The sequence below is a fragment of the Staurois parvus genome, unplaced genomic scaffold (genome assembly GCF_062004578.1).
Source record: "Staurois parvus isolate SC_StPar_1 unplaced genomic scaffold, SC_StPar_1.0 ptg000029l, whole genome shotgun sequence".
Lineage (NCBI taxonomy): Eukaryota > Metazoa > Chordata > Amphibia > Anura > Ranidae > Staurois > Staurois parvus.
Genome location: NW_028317825.1, coordinates 1,779,563 through 1,798,985, shown reverse-complemented (window position 1 = coordinate 1,798,985; position 19,423 = coordinate 1,779,563). Strand labels below are relative to the sequence as shown.

Below are 19,423 nucleotides of genomic sequence, written 5' to 3'. Positions count from 1 at the left end.
GTTTCAATTCACATCGGTAAATGTTGTAATTACCTGTGGTAAATATCACAAGAAAAATGCAGTATTACATTACCAATCCTTTCATTATCTTGTAGTCTAGCCACTGCGGCTTGACAAATCTATAAATTAAGAGCTGAAATATTTAGCAGCCTTTAACCTTCAACTGCTAAATGTGACAGTTTTTTGCAATGAGAACAAGGGTCCCTTCCCCACAGCCCTGGATTAATGGTTGTGGGGGTTTCAACTTCCTGATAACCAGCATCTCTGAACTAGAATTGTTACATTTTTGCAGTGTTAGGAATGCCACTGCCTAAATGTTTTATAAATCTGGCATGAGTAATTTCAGTGCAAACTTTCATGCTGTATTTATCGCTTAGTGAATTGACCTCTCTGCCACTTTCGCCCTGATTGGGCAGATGCTTAAATTAAATCAAAGACTCCTACTCTACCTGAAATATTGTAAATCAAAGTGATTGCAGCAGTTGTTGACATTCAAAGAAATGCATACAAAAAAACCTGCGCAATCAAAATATAGAATCTTAAACACCAAATGAAATAATGTGACAAAATAATAATTATCATATAAATGCAATACATCCGTGTAAATTTTACAAATGCATTAAAAAACCCACATCTTTATGTATATATTCATTACATATAAAGTGCCAATCTCAAACCTCTATTGTTGTAAAGAATATTCACATCTGCGCAGATGCAAAAACAAACCACAGTGAAATAATGAATATATGTAAGTGAAAAGTCCACAATTTTTTCTTCTTCCATCTTAAAATGAGTTTTGGTGATCTCTTTGCAGGTGCCTTTAAGGATGATTGAAGCTGTGGAGAGCCGTGACATGTTCCAGCTACAAATTATTTGCAAAGACTCCAAAGTAGTGAGGTATATACTTCCTTTATTTATTTTTATTTTTTCATTTCATTTGAGTCGCCTACCACAAAAAAAAAAGTAATATTTAAAGGGAGCAAAGCTGAAAATCTGTAGTGATTCTCTATTGCAATACTTGGCCACCAGAGGACAACAAGAATATTTCTGCTCCTCGGTCTAGTACACAGTTTCATTTGATGGCTCATTTTGCACGTTATTACTGAAGCGTAAAGCTGAGTTCAGGTACAGTAATGTTCTAGCCTCTAGTAAGGAATTCTTCTGCATTCTGCCTTTAATTCAGCTGCCTCTGCAATTTAATTACAGTGAACTTATGTTTTATTCTCTGTTAACAAACATTTTATTCAGTTTAAGAAAAACAGTTGATTATATTGTAGTAATTCTGTCAACCCAAAATGTATCCCCACCTCGCTTTTTGGAAGATGCTATGATATCAAATTGTCCACCAATGCCATTGTTCATTTACCGTGCTAATGCAGTGCTGAAATATGATTCCCTCTTTGATTTGCAGATGCCACTTTTCTACATTTAAGCAGTGCCAAGAGTGGTTGAAGAGGCTGAGCAGAGCTACTGTACGTCCCACCAAGCAAGAAGATCTTTTTGCATTTGCCTATCATGCATGGTGCCAGGGGATCTGCTCTGATGAGGAAGAGCATCATGTCCACCTCTGTCGTCCAGGTAAGAAAGAGCCATAAACAAAAAAAGGCAACCATTCCAACGAATAACCAGCCTTGGCAGTAAGCTGCACATGGAAGGGCAATGCACATCGCAAACAAACAAAAGGATTTCCCAGCAACACTTACCAACCAGCTTGCAAAACAACCAATTTAGCCCTGTGTAACAGTTTGCATTAAAAACTGGGGGTTTTGTTTGCACACGTTTGCAAATACATGCGTAAACCATAGTCCCACGTCAAGGGTCCTCTGTATACTGTGGACCTAACTAAAATTTCCAAAGCCTCCGTAGTAGGAGCACATGTATAAATAGATAGGTTAATGGCAGGTGTGCCTGGAGGAGCCCATCCCTCACAGGTACAGGGACGCACGTGATGCCCAGCTATACCAAAATTACAGCCATACATTTTAACAATGGGAGTTCTTATGATCCAGACATCTGTTAGATAGCACAGCCAGGTGCTCAGACACTAGCAATGCAGCCTGCTGCTTGGACAGTGATATGGCATACAGTTACTGATGTTGGTGTCCCCACTGGGCAGATTTACCTCTTTGTCTTGGTGACCATTGTCACTGAAAGAGAAAGTGAGGGAAATTCCAGAATTTTAGTGTTGTCGTCAGAAGATCAGTCTCCCAATGGTCATATCCTGCTTCTACAAACTGTCATCAAGATCTTTGTCCACTTTAAGCCTAAAATTTGGCTTAATGTATTATGAATGTAGACTTTGTTACAAAGTTTTACTGGTATAAGGATTTGTGATAATGCCTTCCCATCACAAAAGCCTTGAAACATTTTTTGACATTTGTAATACTTTTTACAGAATACATGGTAGTATTGCTGCTTATATTTTGGAATTCGCTGTTTTCCCTAACGTTCTCCTTCACTTTTCAATCGTTCTTCTTATTCAGTCTGGACTGACCAGATTTGAGATGGGTGTGCTGTGGATGTATATAAAGCTGTGACATAGAACAGCAACACCTCAACTGTACACTATCTTTAATAAAGTACTATCCTGGATCCAGGGCCGGTGCTAGACTATTTTGCATCCTAGGCAATACCAGCTACTTGCACCCCTCTCCCCCCAAAATAAATAAACGTTTTTAAAAACAGTAGAAAATATTAAATCAGGGGTCCTCAAACTACGGCCTGCCGAATACATTTATCCGGACCAGCCGGGGAGAAAAACCGGCGCTGGCCAGCAAATAGCTAGGCTACTCACTGGGTCCTTCTCTGCAAGGACTGGGCGAGCGGCAGTCTGCAAGCCCCGGATTTCACTTGCTGCAGACAGGAGCAACTGGACAGGAAAGGAGGAGAGCGCAAAAGATACAGTGCATTGCGGTTTCCAGTGTATCAATGTACAGTGCATTTCAGTGTTCAGTGTACATTGCATTGTGGTGTCCAGTGTGTTACAGTGTACAGTGCATTTTAAATATTTTATTGGGGTTTTTTTTCCTGTTTTTTTGCACTACAACTAAGATATATGTGTGGCGTGCATGGTAACTTGTTCATAGTTTTCTCAAACTATAGTCCGGCCCCCCAACAGTGTGAAGGTCTGTTAACTAGCCCCCTGTTTCAGAAGTTTGAGGACCCTTGTATTAAATGAACAAAACATGAAACTACTAAATTTCTATTAATTTGCAAAAATAGGTGCCAAAGGATACCACCAGCAGCAATATTAAAGACAAAATCTGTGTCATGGACGGACTGTATCCGTGACTGGCAGTGGCATTGTGACAGTTGCAGTGAGTGGAGGATGATGATGGATCTACACTCTGACAGATCCCAGGCTTGAATTCCCCAGGCAATGGGAGGGAGATAAAACGCTGTGACAGCAGGCAGCCCAGCCCACACAGAACTGAGTGATCCCACACAGTGACAGATCCGACACAACACACTGACACAGATCAGCAGGCACTGGAAGAGCAGGCTGTGGGACCGTGATGATCTCACTTACTGACACATTGCACGTGTGGATGGCAGGCTGGTCAGGTTACACTCAGACATGAGACATCAGAGTAAGACATTACCTTCCTCCGCAGGCACAGCTCTGCCTCTGCTGATGAATGGGAAGAAAAGGACTGGAACTCAGTGATCAGCAGCCGCCAGCCGGCTTGCAGTAAGGGATTGAGTCTGAGAGGAACACTGGAAGGAGCAGCAGCACCGCTGCTACACTGGCCCCAGACACCCAGCATCTTCCTCTGCCCTTTCTTCCTCCCCTCAGCCAAAGGATCATTTGTGATGTGGTGGCGTCCCACACAGAGAGAGTGCTGGCTTGTGCTGTGCCCAGGCGCCCCTAGTTGGCAGTGCACCCTAGGTGGCTGCCTAGTTTGCCTAGTGGAAGCATCAGCCTGGATCAACTGTTTTTGAAATCACTAGGAAGGCCAATTAATGTAAGCTCCTTATTGGAATATGATGCGGGGTCTTTTTGAGCTGTACCTGCTACCAAATTTTTTTTTTTTTTTGTCCTTGGTAATGCCCCTGTGCCTGACCAAGAATTTCTTCTAACGTTCATGTTCGAGTACAAACTACACACAAAGCAGTTGGCCTCATTTACACTCTAAAGAAGTGGAATTTAGTTCTGGGGGAACGTGTTGAGTCAAGTCTTATCCTCTGTGCCTAATCTGCTGTATCAGTATAAGAATTAATAATTGATCGTGGAATGCATGCAGTTGCAACTGTGTACATCAGACATACAGAAATTTTCTTCAGTGTCTAGTAGGTGTGGGTTGGGGCCATTATTTATATATATATATATATATATATATATATATATATATATATATATCCCAATGCATTGACAAGTCAATTTCCCTTGAATGTGCAAAAAAAAGGGAGGGCAGACTCTACTTCGAATATTATATATATAATTTTCACCATGATGCACAAATATTAAGATTTTAATTTAGTTTGGGTGAAAAAAATTGTAGCATGTACAATCTGTGATTAAACACACCTGCATCGCTGCCTTTACAGCACACACCAGCAGTTGCAGTATGTGGCTGCTGGTGCTAACAATCCCCTAAAGCGTTCTGATTGAACCTTTTAGGTCCTGTTCGCATTTGGCATGTTTGGAACTCAGAACTGCACCATGTTTAGGTGCCGTTGAAAATGAATGCCACCTGAGCATGCGTGGTGTGTTTTGCCACTATTGCAGTGCCTTTTGAGATCACAGGCAGAATCGCAGAGATTCTGCCCGAGATTCCAAAACCCCAGAAGTGAATGGGGCCTAAGGCAATTTTCTGTCTTGTTAGGGTATCTTGTGTTTTTTGACCTTGTGGCTGGCATTTATTATGCTGGTGGGTGCAAGTTTGTGAATTTTATCAGAAAAAAACATTATATAGAAGCTTACACTGGTGCGGGAGCATGGTATACAGATACGATTTCAATGCAACAGCATGGGTAACTCATAGAAGGAATGTACTATGTTAAACAAGAAAATTGATTAGCACTATATACAGTATGTATATCTCGATTAATCTCTTTCATAGGTTATGTATTGAGTGCAGCAGATAATGTGCTTCATAACTTTGTTCCATAACTTTCCTCTAGACAGCTTTGAGTGCTTGAATATGTGTGGCTAACTTATGTAACTGTGAATGGGTTTATTTTAGGTGATCATGTGAAGGATCGCTTCCAGATGGAGTTGCTAAGGATGGGCTTTGATATGCAGAATGCCTGGAGAGTGTCTGAAATCAACAACAACTACAAGTGAGACATTCAGATTCACAGTGTGATACAGAATTCAGAGCAGATTATCCTTTTTTGGTAGAAATGCATGTTTGAACCAGAATTTACATCATTTTTGAAATTATAAATGTAGTACTCCCTGTTGGTGTTCATCCATCATTCTTTTTAGGGATTGTACCATCACATCACTAGGGGTCACAAAACATTATTATTTTGTTTACGCTCGTATTTTGTGCACATTTAGCATTCCTTTTCTTCTCCAATGTCAATAGACTGTGTCATTTCATAGCCTGAGTTGTGTATTTACAGATTGGGAAATCTGCTTAATTCAATGGATAGGTCATATTTTGAATAGGTTCCCATTCTGCATTGCTATATGACACTGTTTACATGATTAAATGAAACCTGTGTTTAAAAATGAGGATCAGCAACGTCAGAGTGACATTGGAACTCCTGATCTACATACTTGTTCTGGATCAGTGACTCAGAATGCAATTAAAGCACTGATTTACCATAACAGCCAGGCAGCTAGAGTTTTCAGAAAGCAAGGCAATCAGTGGCAGCCCTCATACTTCCGCAGTGCCAGTTTCCTTGAAATTGGATGAAACACACCTATAAATGACCCCTGACACTTGCGCTGTATGGTTCTTAAAGTGCTGCTTTTAAAAATCTGGGAAGAAGCTGCGCAAACTGTTGGCGCTATATAAATCCTGTATAATAATAATAATTTCTAAAATAGAAGTAAAAGTAGGTCTAAACACAAGCACTGATCCTCATGTAAGCTTTAACATGTTAATGTAATTCTAAAATCTATGTTTAATCTTTACATCCGCAGATTTTATTAAAATACCTGGTGATCCTTCCGTGAAGGATGACATTTGTCTTTTCATTTTCCTGCATTGTCATTCTGTTACGTGTGCCCCAGGTGGAGACTATATGTGACTGTACTAACAAATTGCACAGACTTGGTCCACCATTGTCATTGTTGGGAAGCTGATCCAGGGCTTGTGTAGATGTGCAGCTAAAGCTGGAATGAATGCATGCAGATGTGAACTAGCTGAAAGAGAATGGAGAAGATCAACAGCACTACGATGCAAATAAAAGTTTGAAAGTGAAAACTGTGTTTTATTTAGAAAATGACAGTTGTTTATAATGTGCAATGCTTATCAAAATAATTGTCTCCAATTGGGGTTCAGATCTACTTTATGGCTTCTTTTTTTTTTAGGGAGGAAATGACCACATACTGTATAAGTAGATAGATTAGGGAGTGATTAGAACATCTTCCTGATAATACTGTCTGTGTCCTTGTTGAGGGGATTTCCCGTCAATTCAGAAAATGAATGGAAATCTCTCCAGTGGGGATAAAAACCGCAATAAAAATGACACTTCCCTAGGAAAATTTCCTTTATTACAAAACCTCCAATATTGGATATAGTCTGCAATAAAAACTTGAAAGAGGCTTTAATCTTTCAATGCTGTATTCAAAATGTGATGAAAAGGAAAAGGTCTTGGCCAGAGTTTGGTTTTAATTAGAAATTTTTAATGTCCTGCTAATTATATGTAACAAATGTTGCTTACATTTAAAGGGGAATTGAACTTTGGAAACTGTGCCCCAAAAAAGCAAAGGGCAAATATTTTCCAGTGCTGCCTGTGGTCTCCCTGCAGTTGATCTTTCCCCCATCCTTCCTCCATCCATGCAAGCAAGGTGGATAGAGGAATCCTCCCTACTGAGACAGTGTATTCTAGGACTCTCTGCTGTCAGAATACACTGATCAGTGGTTGCAGCCACTGATCCAGAACAATTTTCCAACAAGCCCGTTTGACAGAGGACATCTGCTGAGCGGAAATGGCCACGCATGGATTGGAATTAGTCGGGACCGACTGAATTTCGATCCATCTATAACCAGCTTTAGTGTGCTTTGCTCTGCACTGTGTCCCTATGTGGAGGCAGTCATCATGGTAGAAGCAGAACTCTGCTTCCTCCTTGTCAGAACCTTTAGCAAGAGCCGTGAGCAGCGCAGTAGTGACATTAAATCTCCTGAGACTGGCAATCATGGGCAGTGGTGCATTGCATCACACACTGCAGATATAAAACTGAGGCTGTCAGAACAACAATGCCTAGGCATCCGCACATACCAGGAAGTACACTGCTAATTTTAAGGAAAAATTCAAGACAAAAGGAAGATGTTTCAGTGTACTGGAATTCCTGCAAATATTGTCTGCAGGCAGGCACAGTGCTCTTTGCATGCAAAGTTATATAAAGTAAGGTATTGCTGGTATACCTTTTAATCTGATGACTACCTAAGGACTGTCTGGCATCAATCAGCATGAGATATAAAATGTTTTTCTGTAAAACTGAAAAATACTGCAGCCTCTTTCCTCCTTCCCTTACTCTTTTATATTAAATTGTGTACATAATTCCAGTCACTTCATTGAAGATATTTGCTGTATGGGGATGTTGTGTCAGCTAGGTACAGTATAAGTGGAATCATACAAATCTTTATCCCACAGGTGCATATAATCTTTAATGACATTAAAGTTAATTTTATATTTTTTCTCCACCATAGACTTTGTCCAAGTTACCCTCAAAAACTGCTTGTTCCTGTGTGGATTACTGATAAAGAGCTTGAGAATGTGGCTTCATTCAGATCTTGGAAACGAATTCCTGTTGTTGTGTACAGGTAATGGTGATGTGACACCATTTTCAGGGCAAAATTTGCTATATGGCTTCTATCAATTTCCGTGAGGGCTGATTTGTGAAAAGTAAAGTGAAGGAACAACTAGAATTATCCCCGGGACAGCAACACACAATCTTATTAGTTAATTCAGTTAATTGTCTGTTTGCAGTTTTGTATTTCCCTAATCTATATAGTCCAAACAGATTGCACAGCAGCTTTTAGAGCAAGTTTACATCAGTCCTTGTTTCCCAACTCATAAACTAGAGCTATTTTGGTTAAGCTTCTGAATAATATGCCAATATGTTTTTGGATTTTTGAAAATCTTAACACATGCAAACTCCATGCAGATGGTGTCCCCTGTAAGATTTGAATCCAGAGCTGCAGGCCAGGAGTGACAGCTGTAGCTAGCATGTGGTTTTATAAAACATACATGCTGTATATGGCTACAAAATGTAAGCAACTTCTTTTTTTACAGACATACACGAACGGGTGCTGTAGTAGCTCGCTGTAGCCAACCAGAGATCAGCTGGTGGGGATGGCGCAATGCTGACGATGAGCATCTAGTAACTTCCATTGCAAAAGCCTGCGCACTTAACCCTGGAGGACGCACAGCTGCTGCCAGCCTAACTAACAAAGGCATCAGTGAGGGGACAGAGAATGCAGATACTGATTTTGGTAAGTTTTTATATATGTGCTAAAGTTATTAATTATGATTTTGGTAAGCTATATGTACAGCAGGTATAAATTGTAACTAGCAAGACATTCACAAAGTCTTATTTAATTTACCTCTCAGTTGTAGTAATTGCATTCAATGGTATTGTTTGTAGATTCTTCACTGACTACCTGCCCTGGCATGGAAGGTAGCACACCACCGCAGAAACTCCTCATTCTGGATGCACGATCCTACACTGCTGCTGTTGCAAACAGAGCTAAAGGTGGAGGTTGCGAATGTGAAGGTAAAGAGCATTCAAATGCCTTTTGACTGAGTGCTAAAGATAAAAAAAAAAAAAATCTGCAGTCTTGCAAATTGTTTTTTGTTTTTTTTTGTTTTCCCCTGTGTGTTTTGTCTAAAATTACCCTTTCTAAACCACACAACCTTTACAAAAATTCTTCTAGTGTCAGAAACCCAGGACCTACATTTGTAATGCACATTTTGAGGTTTATTTATTACAGGTAATGCATTGCATTAATGGATGTCCTAATGCAGAGCCAGTATTTAGGTTTATCTACAGTGTTTTATAGATTACATAAGAGGGCTTGTTTAACGTTTTTAGGCCTGGTTCATAACTATGCAACTCTGCTTGCCATGTCTCCACGGGCACGGCAGCCCATTTATTTGAATGGGTTGTTATGCCTTTGTCTCCTGCACTAAAAAGGTCCCAGCGGCTAATTTTTTTTCTTTTTTTATGCGCGTCTGCACAGAAATCGCATGGTGCTTTTTTTCACCATGCATTTCCATGTGTGGGAAACTAACCACATTTTTCAGTGCATGGGTGTGCTATTAAGTGTTAATGGCACCTTGCACTTTTTCTTGACATCACTAAGTTTCCTGTGTGGCTGCATGCGGGTGCGAGAATTACTCACGATTTACATGCATTCCCACACCTGCACAGATGTGAAACCTAACCTTTCTTGCTCAGAACATGTAAATACTTTAGTGTGCATGCTCTGGGCATATGTTCACTTTTATGTGCACCATCTCCTTAATTGCACATACAGCCACCTTTGGTGCTCAGCCATATGAAGGTTGAGGTAAGCCAATGCCAACCAATGGTAGTTCCTCAGAATTTAGAGCCAATCAAATGTAATTTTCCTGTGTTGGTAATGGGAGTGTGTTGTGCTTTTGTTTTTCCAGAGTACTATCCAAATTGTGAAGTAGTATTTATGGGAATGGCCAATATTCACTCTATCCGGAATAGCTTCCAGTATCTGCGAGCTGTGTGTAACCAAGTGCCCGATCCTGGAAAGTAAGTGTGCGACTGTGTGTCTAATTGTATGTACAGTATATACAATGAGGACAGTTGCGGTATCTACTATCCATTAGAGTACTTTATGGCATTAACCCTAGATTCTAGTATGAATCTGTTCCCTGTACACAGTATAAGCAGTTATTTTAGGAGCAGATTATGTTATCAAGAACAGTTTGTTGGTTTTCTGCAGTCTGACATTGTAATGGAAGTGCAATACGGTAACTGCTTTTATTCCAGAACTCTGTTAATCAACTAACCACATAACAAAATCAACACTATAACCTATTCTGTGAAGAAAACACTGTGGAGTTCATGTTCCCCAAGGACCATGTCATACTGGCCATCCAGTCATTAGTGACAGGTTAGTTAGAAAAGGCACTGCTTTCCTTTTTTCCACTGCGTTACTCCTTCAGTGACAGAAGCACTGCAAAATCTCCCTCCTGGCAGTGCTGTGGAAACAGGAGAATGTTTCTCTGTTCTATGTATGGGACCTGTCATTGGGGAATTGATGCCAGCAACAGAATTGCAAGTGTGACATGGCCCAACAGCCAGAAATACAATATGCAGCCACTACTGATGTCACAAAAAAATCATCTTCACACTCAATCAAGAAAAGGAATTTATATAAAGTAAATGCTAAGAAGGACTTAAATAATAGTAAGAACTGAATATTTAGCTTTGCACCTTCACTCCTCAGATGAGCCCCAATTCCTGCACCTTCTCACTTCAGATCAGCCCTAATTCCTGCCCCTTTACTCCTCACAACAGCCCCATTTGCTGTGCCTTCAGGATTCATATCAGCCCCAATTCCTGCCTTTTGTAGAGCAGTGTATAGAGGTCAGCAGGGGAGTGTACAGGAGTCAGTAGGGCAAACGGGGTTCAGCAGGGTGGAGGATGGGGTCACTGGGGCAGTGTACTGTGGGTCAGCAGGGCATAGGACAGAGGGCAGCAGGGCAGAGGATGGGTTCAACAGGGAAGTGTATAGGGTTCAGAAGGGCAGAGGATTTGGGGTCAGTAGGGCAGTCTACAGGGATCAGCAGAGCAGAGGACCGGGGTCACAGCTGGCAGGGCACTCAGCAGCGCCTGTCCTCCCACACAGCACATAGCTGAGTATGTATTCTCTTGCAAGCACGTCCTTTATCTGCGCAGTGTGTAGCTGGCTACTGCAGCTATGCTGCTGTTGGAACTGAGGATTTCGCAGGTCACAATTGTAGCATAGCAGCCTATTACACACTGTGCAGATGGAGACTATGTTTGTAAGAAGTCTGGGGGGGGGGGGGAGTCGGCCATGTTCAACACTAGCTTTTAATGCTAGCTCAGCGCAGGCACAGAGTGAGGTGGGTGAGAATGGAAGCTGGCAGGAAAAGAGGTGGAAAGAACCAGCCAGACTCGCTGCTTTGTCCCAAGTTTCCCTTGCGGTGCCATCCCTAGCTCAATTGTCAATGGGTTGATGACCCCTGGCTTATATTTTAACACACTGCTGAGTGTTGTGTTTTTTTGTTTTTTTTTTATTAACTGATCACTTACACATGTATATCTTAAATACTTTTATAAGGCTGTAGATTCCATTTTAATGTGCTACTTTTTTGTATAGGTGACTGGTCTGTTTCTGATCAGCTCTTAATATGGCTGCCTCCCATGTGTATCTGATATAGGTACACTGTATCGGCATAATTTGATATATATTTTTCATCTTGTAATCCTTGGCCTGTCCATTTTTTTTTTTTTTTCGTTTCCATCAACTAACACCGCCATAACAATCTTTCTCTCTCAAGATGCCACTTACGTGTCAGATGGTGAAAAGCTTTATGTGTTTTGTAGCTGGCTGTCAGCACTGGAAAGCACCAAGTGGCTTCAGCACCTCTCTGTCATGTTGAAAGCCGCCACTGTTGTGGCCAATGCTGTGGATCGGGAAGAACGGCCTGTGCTGGTTCACTGTTCAGATGGCTGGGACCGAACGCCACAGATTGTATCTCTGGCGAAAATCCTGCTGGATCCATATTACCGGACCTTGGAAGTATGTATATGTTCCTACACCATATGAGCAGGCTATATTGCCAATTGCTTTTTGTTAACCATGCTTTTTTCAATTCCAGGGATTCCAAGTGTTGGTGGAGACGGACTGGCTGGACTATGGCCATAAGTTTGGTGATCGCTGTGGTCATCAGGAGAATGCTGAGGATCAAAACGAACAGTGTCCAGTCTTTTTACAGTGGCTGGACTGTGTGCATCAGTTACTTCACCAGTTCCCTTGTCTCTTTGAATTCAACCATGCCTTCCTGGTAAAGCACTGGTTTCTTTACAGCCATATTATTACTTTGTTGTATGTATTTAGGTCATTAGGAAAGAAATGTTCTGTATTCTGTGTTTTTTTTTTTTTTTTTTTCCTGTGTGGAATAGATGGCACATTTTGCATCCTGCCTTTAAAATAACCGTGAGAGCCTAATTGCGATTATTTTGCTACATTGTGGACAATGATGACTTGGATTAGTATGAATAATCCAGCAAGTAGCAATATGAAAGCTTTAACCACAAGCCTACAGGGCACTTATACCCCCTTCCTGTCCAGGCCAATTTCCAGCTTTCAGTGCTGTCGCACTTTGAATGACAATTGCGCAGTCATGCAACACTGTACCCATATGAAATTTTTATAATTTTTTTTTGTGACAGATAAAACTTTATTTTGGTGGTATTTATTCACCACTGGGATTTTTATTTTTTCTTAAAAAAACCACAGAAAATTTTGAAAAAAAATTTTTTTTTCTTAGTTTTTGTTATAAACTTTTGTAAATAAGTGATTTTTCTCCTTCACTGATGTGCGCTAATGAGGCTGCAGTGATGGGCACTGATAGGTAGCACTGATGAGGCACTGATAGCTGGCATTGATGAGTCACTGGTAGGTGGCACTGATGGGCATTGACAGGCATCACTGATGGGCACTGAAAGGCAGCACTGATGCATGGCACTGATAGGCGGCACTGACTGGTACTGTTAGATGACACTGTTAGGCGGCACTGACTGGTACTGTTAGATGACACTGTTAGGCGGCACTGATGCGCACTGATTGGTGGCACTGATGGGTGACACTGAAAGGCAGCTCAGATGGGCACTGATATGTGGCATTGATGTGCACTAATATGTGGCACTGATGGGCACTGGCACGAGGCACTGATGGATACTGACAGGTAGCACTGCTGGGGCTACACTGATCATCAGTGCCCTGATGATCAGTGTACATGTCCCCTCCACGGAAAGCCGATTACCAGCTCTCCTCTCCTCTCGAGCTGTCAGCGTGACAGCTTGAGAGGGGAGAAATGCCGATAACCGGCATTTCCCTGTTTACATGTGATCAGCTGTGATTGGACACAGCTGATCACATGACCGAGCCGACATATTCGGCTCTTTCCGTGATCAGTGATCCGCTGTGTCCGAGGGACACAGCGCACCGCCGATCGCCGTGCGCTCCCTGAGCGGTGAGAATGGGAGGATGTGATATGACGTCCTCCCAGAACAAGCGAACCACCTTGCGTCTGTCATATTACTATATGGCAGGCGGGAGGTGGTTAAATATGTTCTAGTTTGTGTAGCATGAAACAGGGCTATAAATGGAGATTAGGATAGCTGAGTTGTATATTTAAATCTTGAATGTGGCTTTCACTATTGTTGGTTTCCTAGTACTGGAGTTTTTTCCTTCGTATCATAAACATATGCTAATAGCATCCTTTTTCTGGCATATAGGTGAAGTTAGTACAACACACATACTCCTGCCTTTATGGAACGTTCCTTGCCAACAATCCATGTGAGCGAGAACAGCGCAACATCTACAAGCGGACCTGCTCAGTGTGGTCCCTATTGAGAACCGGCAACAAGAACTTTCACAACTTGCTGTATATGCCTGGTGGAGAGCTGGTAGGTGGAACATGATACTACTGGAAAAAATTGTCTCCACATCTCCTGCATGAATCTACTATACAGACAGTGCATACATAAACTATGGGTTTTTTTTTTTTTTTTTTTTCAATAATATCACCGGTTTGTGTACAGAAGTATTGAGCAGTATTTTTCTTTAGGTTCTACATCCGGTTTGTCACGTTCGGGCGCTTCAGCTATGGACAGCGGTGTATCTACCTGCATCTTCACCATGTACACCTATTGATGACGGCATGGAGCTTTACCTTTCCCCAGCCTCTCAAGGCCCTGACTTTAATTCCAGGTCCCTGGACAGGTAACACTGCTTGTATTACAGCTAAAGGACATATAAGCATATAACATTGCATAATATAGATAAACAAAAATGTGTTTTCCACTGAAGAACAGTGTAGTCAGCATTTTCTCAGGCCAAAAACACAGCTCAAAAAGCAGCATACGGTTTAGTTTAATACAGTTGTTTTAGTGCTGCCTTTTGTATTTTGGTAGTGTTGAATAGTTTTTGTTTTATTTGTATAAAACAAGGTGTCATTCAACAGTTGAGTAATTCTTAAAAAGCCTTGCTTAATCTCATACTCTGATAGTATCCCAACCAAAACATGCTGCAAGTTTGTGTTTGGCCTTTTAAGCCTGGATTTGTACGTACGTATTGCAGCATTTTTTTGATGTACAGTGACTTGAAAAAGTATTCATACCCCTTGAAATTTTCCACATTTTGGTTATGTTACAACCAAAAACGTAAATTTATTTTATTGGGATTTTATGTGATAGACCAACACAAAGTGGCACCTAATTGTGAAGTGAAAATTGACAAATGGTGTTCAATATTTTTTACAAATATCTGAAAATTGTGGTGTGCATTTGTATTCAGCCCCCCTGAATCAGTACTTTGTAGAACCACCTTTTTCTGCAATTACAGCTGAAAGTCTTTTCGAGGATGTCTCTACCAGCTTTGCACATCTAGAGGGTGACATTTTTGCCCATTCTTAATTGCAAAGTAGCTCAAGCTCTGTCAGATTGGATGGAGAGCATCTGTGAACAGCAATTTTCAGTTCTTGCCACAGATTCTTAATTGGATTTGGGTCTGGACATTGACTGGGCCATTCTAACACATGGATATGCTTTGATCAAAACCATTCCATTGTAGCTCTGGCTGTATGTTTAGGGTTGTTGTCCTGCTGGAAGGTGAACCCTCCTCCCTAGTCTCAAATCTTTTGTAGACTCGCAGGTTTTCTTCTAAGATTGCTCTGTATTTGGCTCCATCCATCTTTCCATCAACTCTGACCAGCTTTTCTGTCCCTGCAGAAGAAAAGCATCCCCACAACATGATGTTGCCACCACCATGTTTCACGGTGGGGATGATGTGTTCAGGGTGATGTGCCGTGCCGTGTTAGTTTTTCGCCAGACGTAGCAGCTTGCTTTTAGGCCAGAAAGTTAAATTTTGGTCTCATTTGACCAAAGCACCTTCTTCCACATGTTTGCTGTGTCCCCACATGGCTTCCTGCAAATGGTACTTCTTATGGATTTCTTTCAACAATGGCTTTCTTCTTGCCACTCTTCCATAAAGCCCAGATTTGTGGAGTGTACAACTAATAGTTGTCCTGTGGACAGATTCTCCCACCTGAGCTGTGGTTTGCAACTCCTCCAGAGTTACCATGGGCCTCTTGGCTGCTTCTCTGATGTTTTCCCTGCCCGGCCTGTCGGTTTAGATGGACGGCCATGTCTTGGTAGGTTTGCACTTGTGGCATACTCTTTCCATTTCCTGCTTTAAACCCCTTCACAACTTTATCCCTGACCTGTCTGCTGTGTTCCTTGGCCTTCATGATGCCGTTTGTTCACTAATGTTCTCTAACAAACCTCTGAGGGCTTCACAGAACAGCTGTATTTATACTAAGATTAAATTACACACAGGTGGACTCTATTTACTCATTAGGTGATGTCTGAAGGCAATTGGTTTCACTAGATTTTAGTTAGGGGTATCAGAGTAAAGGGGGCTGTATAAAAATGCACGCCACACTTTTCAGATATTTTATTTGTAAAAACATTTTTTTTAACTATTTATCATTTTCGTTCCACTTCAAAATGATGTGTTAGTCTATCACAAGAGTCTCCAAACTTTGTAAACAAAGGGCCATATTACTGTCCTTCAAACTCTTCAGGGGCCGGACTGTAGCGGGTGGGAGAAAAGTGTGTCCTAGCATCAGGGGGAGTAAACAATGCCCCATCATTGGTATTAGGGAGAGTAATAGTGCACCTTTGCTGGTATCAATGGAAGGAATAGTGCCCCTTTGCTTGTATCATTGGGAGGAATAGTGCCCCATCATGGGTGTCAATGGGAGGAATAGTGCCCCATCGTGGATGTCAATGGGAGGAACCATACCCCATCATTGGTGTCAATGGGAGGAACTGTGCCCCATCATTGGTGCCAATGGGAGGAACTGTGCCCCATCATTGGTGCCAATGGGAGGAACTGTGCCCCATCATTGGTGCCAATGGGAGGAACTGTGCCCCATAATTGGTGCCAATGGGAGGAACTGTGCCCCATCATTGGTGCCAATGGGAGGAACTGTGCCTCATCATTGGTGCCAATGGGAGGAACTGTGCCCCATCATTGGTGCCAATGGGTGGAACCGTGCCCCATGATTGGTGCCAATGGGTGGAACCGTGCCCCATGATTGGTGTCAATGGGAGGAACCGTGCCCCATGATTGGTGTCAATGGGAGGAACCGTGCCCCATGATTGGTGTCAGTGGGAGGAACCGTGCCCCATGATTGGTGTCAGTGGGAGGAACCGTGCCCCATGATTGGTGTCAGTGGGAGGAACCGTGCCCCATGATTGGTGTCAGTGGGAGGAACCGTGCCCCATGATTGGTGTCAGTGGGAGGAACCGTGCCCCATGATTGGTGTCAGTGGGAGGAACCGTGCCCCATGATTGGTGTCAGTGGGAGGAACCGTGCCCCATGATTGGTGTCAGTGGGAGGAACCGTGCCCCATGATTGGTGTCAGTGGGAGGAACCGTGCCCCATGATTGGTGTCAGTGGGAGGAACCGTGCCCCATGATTGGTGTCAGTGGGAGGAACCGTGCCCCATGATTGGTGTCAGTGGGAGGAACCGTGCCCCATGATTGGTGTCAGTGGGAGGAACCGTGCCCCATGATTGGTGTCAGTGGGAGGAACCGTGCCCCATGATTGGTGTCAGTGGGAGGAACCGTGCCCCATGATTGGTGTCAGTGGGAGGAACCGTGCCCCATGATTGGTGTCAATGGGAGGAACCGTGCCCCATCATTGGTGTCAATGGGAGGAACCGTGCCCCATCATTGGTGTCAATGGGAGGAACCGTGCCCCATCATTGGTGTCAATGGGAGGAACCGTGCCCCATCATTGGTATTAGGGGGATGAATAGTGCCTCTTTGTTAACAATGTTAGGAATAGTACCCCATCATAGGGAGGAATAGTGCCCCAAATCATTGGTATCAGTGGGAGGAATAGTGCCCCAAATCATTGGTATCAGTGGGAGGAATAGTGTCCCATCGTTGGTGTCAGTGGGAGGAATAGTGTCCCATCGTTGGTGTCAGTGGGAGGAATAGTGTCCCATCGTTGGTGTCAGTGGGAGGAATAGTGTCCCATCGTTGGTGTCAGTGGGAGGTATAGTGTCCTTACATTGGTGTCAGTGAGAGAGCTAGTGCCCCATTGTCTGTGTCAAGAACTATGCCTCACTGTTGCTGACAGTAGGGGGAATAATGGCCCAAGGGCCAGATAAAAGCAAGCAAAGGGCCACATCCGACTTGAGACCAATGGTATATCACATTAAAATCCCAATAAAATACATTACTTTTTTGGTTGTAACCTGACAAAATGTGGAAAATTTCAAGGGGTATGAATACTTTTTCAAGGCACTGTACATCATGATGCATTGCTTGGCACTGCAATTCCCCTCAAAAGCCGTTATGGCACATGGTGACAGAAGGCTAAAACGATCAGAAGACATTTTTTTTTTTTTTTTTGGTCAATACACCGCTTTTATATGTGTACCATTAAAGAGGAATGTCCCTATGCACTTGTGTTTGATACTCCTTTTGCAGGATAAATAAACCTGCAAGCCCAGCAAAATCTACATTGTCCTTTTCTCAAACACTGGTCTTCTGCTGGATGTGCAGACCCACACTGTCATCCTGAAATGCTCATAATTGGGAGCCAACTGTCTCTCCCTCATTTCTACTGTTGGCCCCTGAGACATGCCATTTGACTTGCACATGCACAAACATTCCAGTAAATCTTGAATAGAGGGAAGGCTTCAATACTTTAGCGCAGCCTGCTGGTTGTACAGTATAACATATATAATCTGGGAGGTTGCAGGCAGTGGGTCATCATCCTCGTCTATGTGAAAGTGAAAAGGGAAGCTGCTGCTGGTGGGGGAAAAAAAGCACTTACAAAACAAAATGGTGACTAACTTCTGCATATGTGTTTTAGAGGTTTTTTGTTTTTTTTAAAACTCGTAGGTGTGAACAGACCCTTAAAGTGTTAAAAACCCAGGCCCCTGCATATATCTAGTCTCCCACAGTACACAGAACATAGAAATGCAATTATTTTAGTAAATATAAACTGCTAAATACCTTTTCCCATCAGCTGTATATAGCAGTCTTGTGACTTCTGTAAGTGTCCAGCAGAGCACTGCTTAACCGCTTGCTGCCCTGCCACTGTATATATACGTGTGCAGGGCGGCAGTGGAGCGCAAAAGCACGTTTTAAAACTGGCTCCGCGCTCCCGACACTTTCGCAGGTAGGGGGCACGCTCGCTCCCGCCGACCCGCGGGTGACACGATTCGATCCAGTAGAGATCAATCATTAGATTTCAGCCGGTGATTTCTGGCTGAAATCAGATGATCGGTCCCTGTCCTATCCTGTCCTGTGTTGACATTTACACAGGGCAGGATATGATGTCATTCTTCTCTGCCTGGACACATTCCGTTCCAGACAGAGAAGACGACACAGTAAAAGTGAGTACAAAGCACTACACTAACAGTTAGAACACACCTAGGACACATTTAACCCCCTGATCGCCCCCCGTTAACCCCTTCACTGCCCTGTCACCAGTGTCACTGATCAGTGAAGCGATTTTTACTGATCACTGTATCAGTGTCGCTGGCGACTTCCGATAGTGTTAGCGCCCCTCCCAGATAGCGCCGGATTGCCCGCTAAAACGCCAATAATCCCGTCTAACCCCTTGATCGCCCACCCCCCCCGAGTTGACCCCTTCACTGCCCTGTCACCAGTGTCATTGATCATTGAACAGATTTTTACTGATCACTGTATCAGTGTCGCTGGCGACTTCCGATAGTGTTAGCGCCCCTCCCAGATAGCTCCAGTTTGCCCGCTAGTGCACCAGAAATCCCATTTTAACCCCTTGATCGCCCCCCTCCCCCCCCCCCCCCCCCCCCCGTTAACCCCTTCACTGCCCTGTCACCAGTGTCACTGATCAGTGAAGCGATTTTTACTGATCACTGTATCAGTGTCGCTGGCGACTTCCGATAGTGTTAGCGCCCCTCCCAGATAGCGCCAGATTGCCCGCTAAAACACCAATAATCCCGT

The 19,423-nt window shown here is 42.9% G+C and overlaps 1 protein-coding gene across 3 annotated transcripts in view; it reads left to right on the top strand.

Annotated features, from left to right (window-relative positions):
- Positions 1–19,423, top strand: part of MTMR4 (myotubularin related protein 4) — a 123,730-nt gene that overhangs the window by 80,725 nt on the left and 23,582 nt on the right. For all 3 annotated transcript variants that reach the window (XM_089657123.1, XM_089657116.1, XM_089657131.1), the window contains 11 exons: positions 815–897; positions 1,412–1,578; positions 5,187–5,283; positions 7,830–7,943; positions 8,416–8,615; positions 8,768–8,896; positions 9,796–9,907; positions 11,732–11,927; positions 12,007–12,192; positions 13,649–13,819; positions 13,981–14,135. In XM_089657123.1, coding sequence (XP_089513249.1) covers positions 815–897; positions 1,412–1,578; positions 5,187–5,283; positions 7,830–7,943; positions 8,416–8,615; positions 8,768–8,896; positions 9,796–9,907; positions 11,732–11,927; positions 12,007–12,192; positions 13,649–13,819; positions 13,981–14,135 — 1,610 coding nt within the window. The remainder of the gene's footprint in view (positions 1–814; positions 898–1,411; positions 1,579–5,186; positions 5,284–7,829; positions 7,944–8,415; positions 8,616–8,767; positions 8,897–9,795; positions 9,908–11,731; positions 11,928–12,006; positions 12,193–13,648; positions 13,820–13,980; positions 14,136–19,423) is intronic.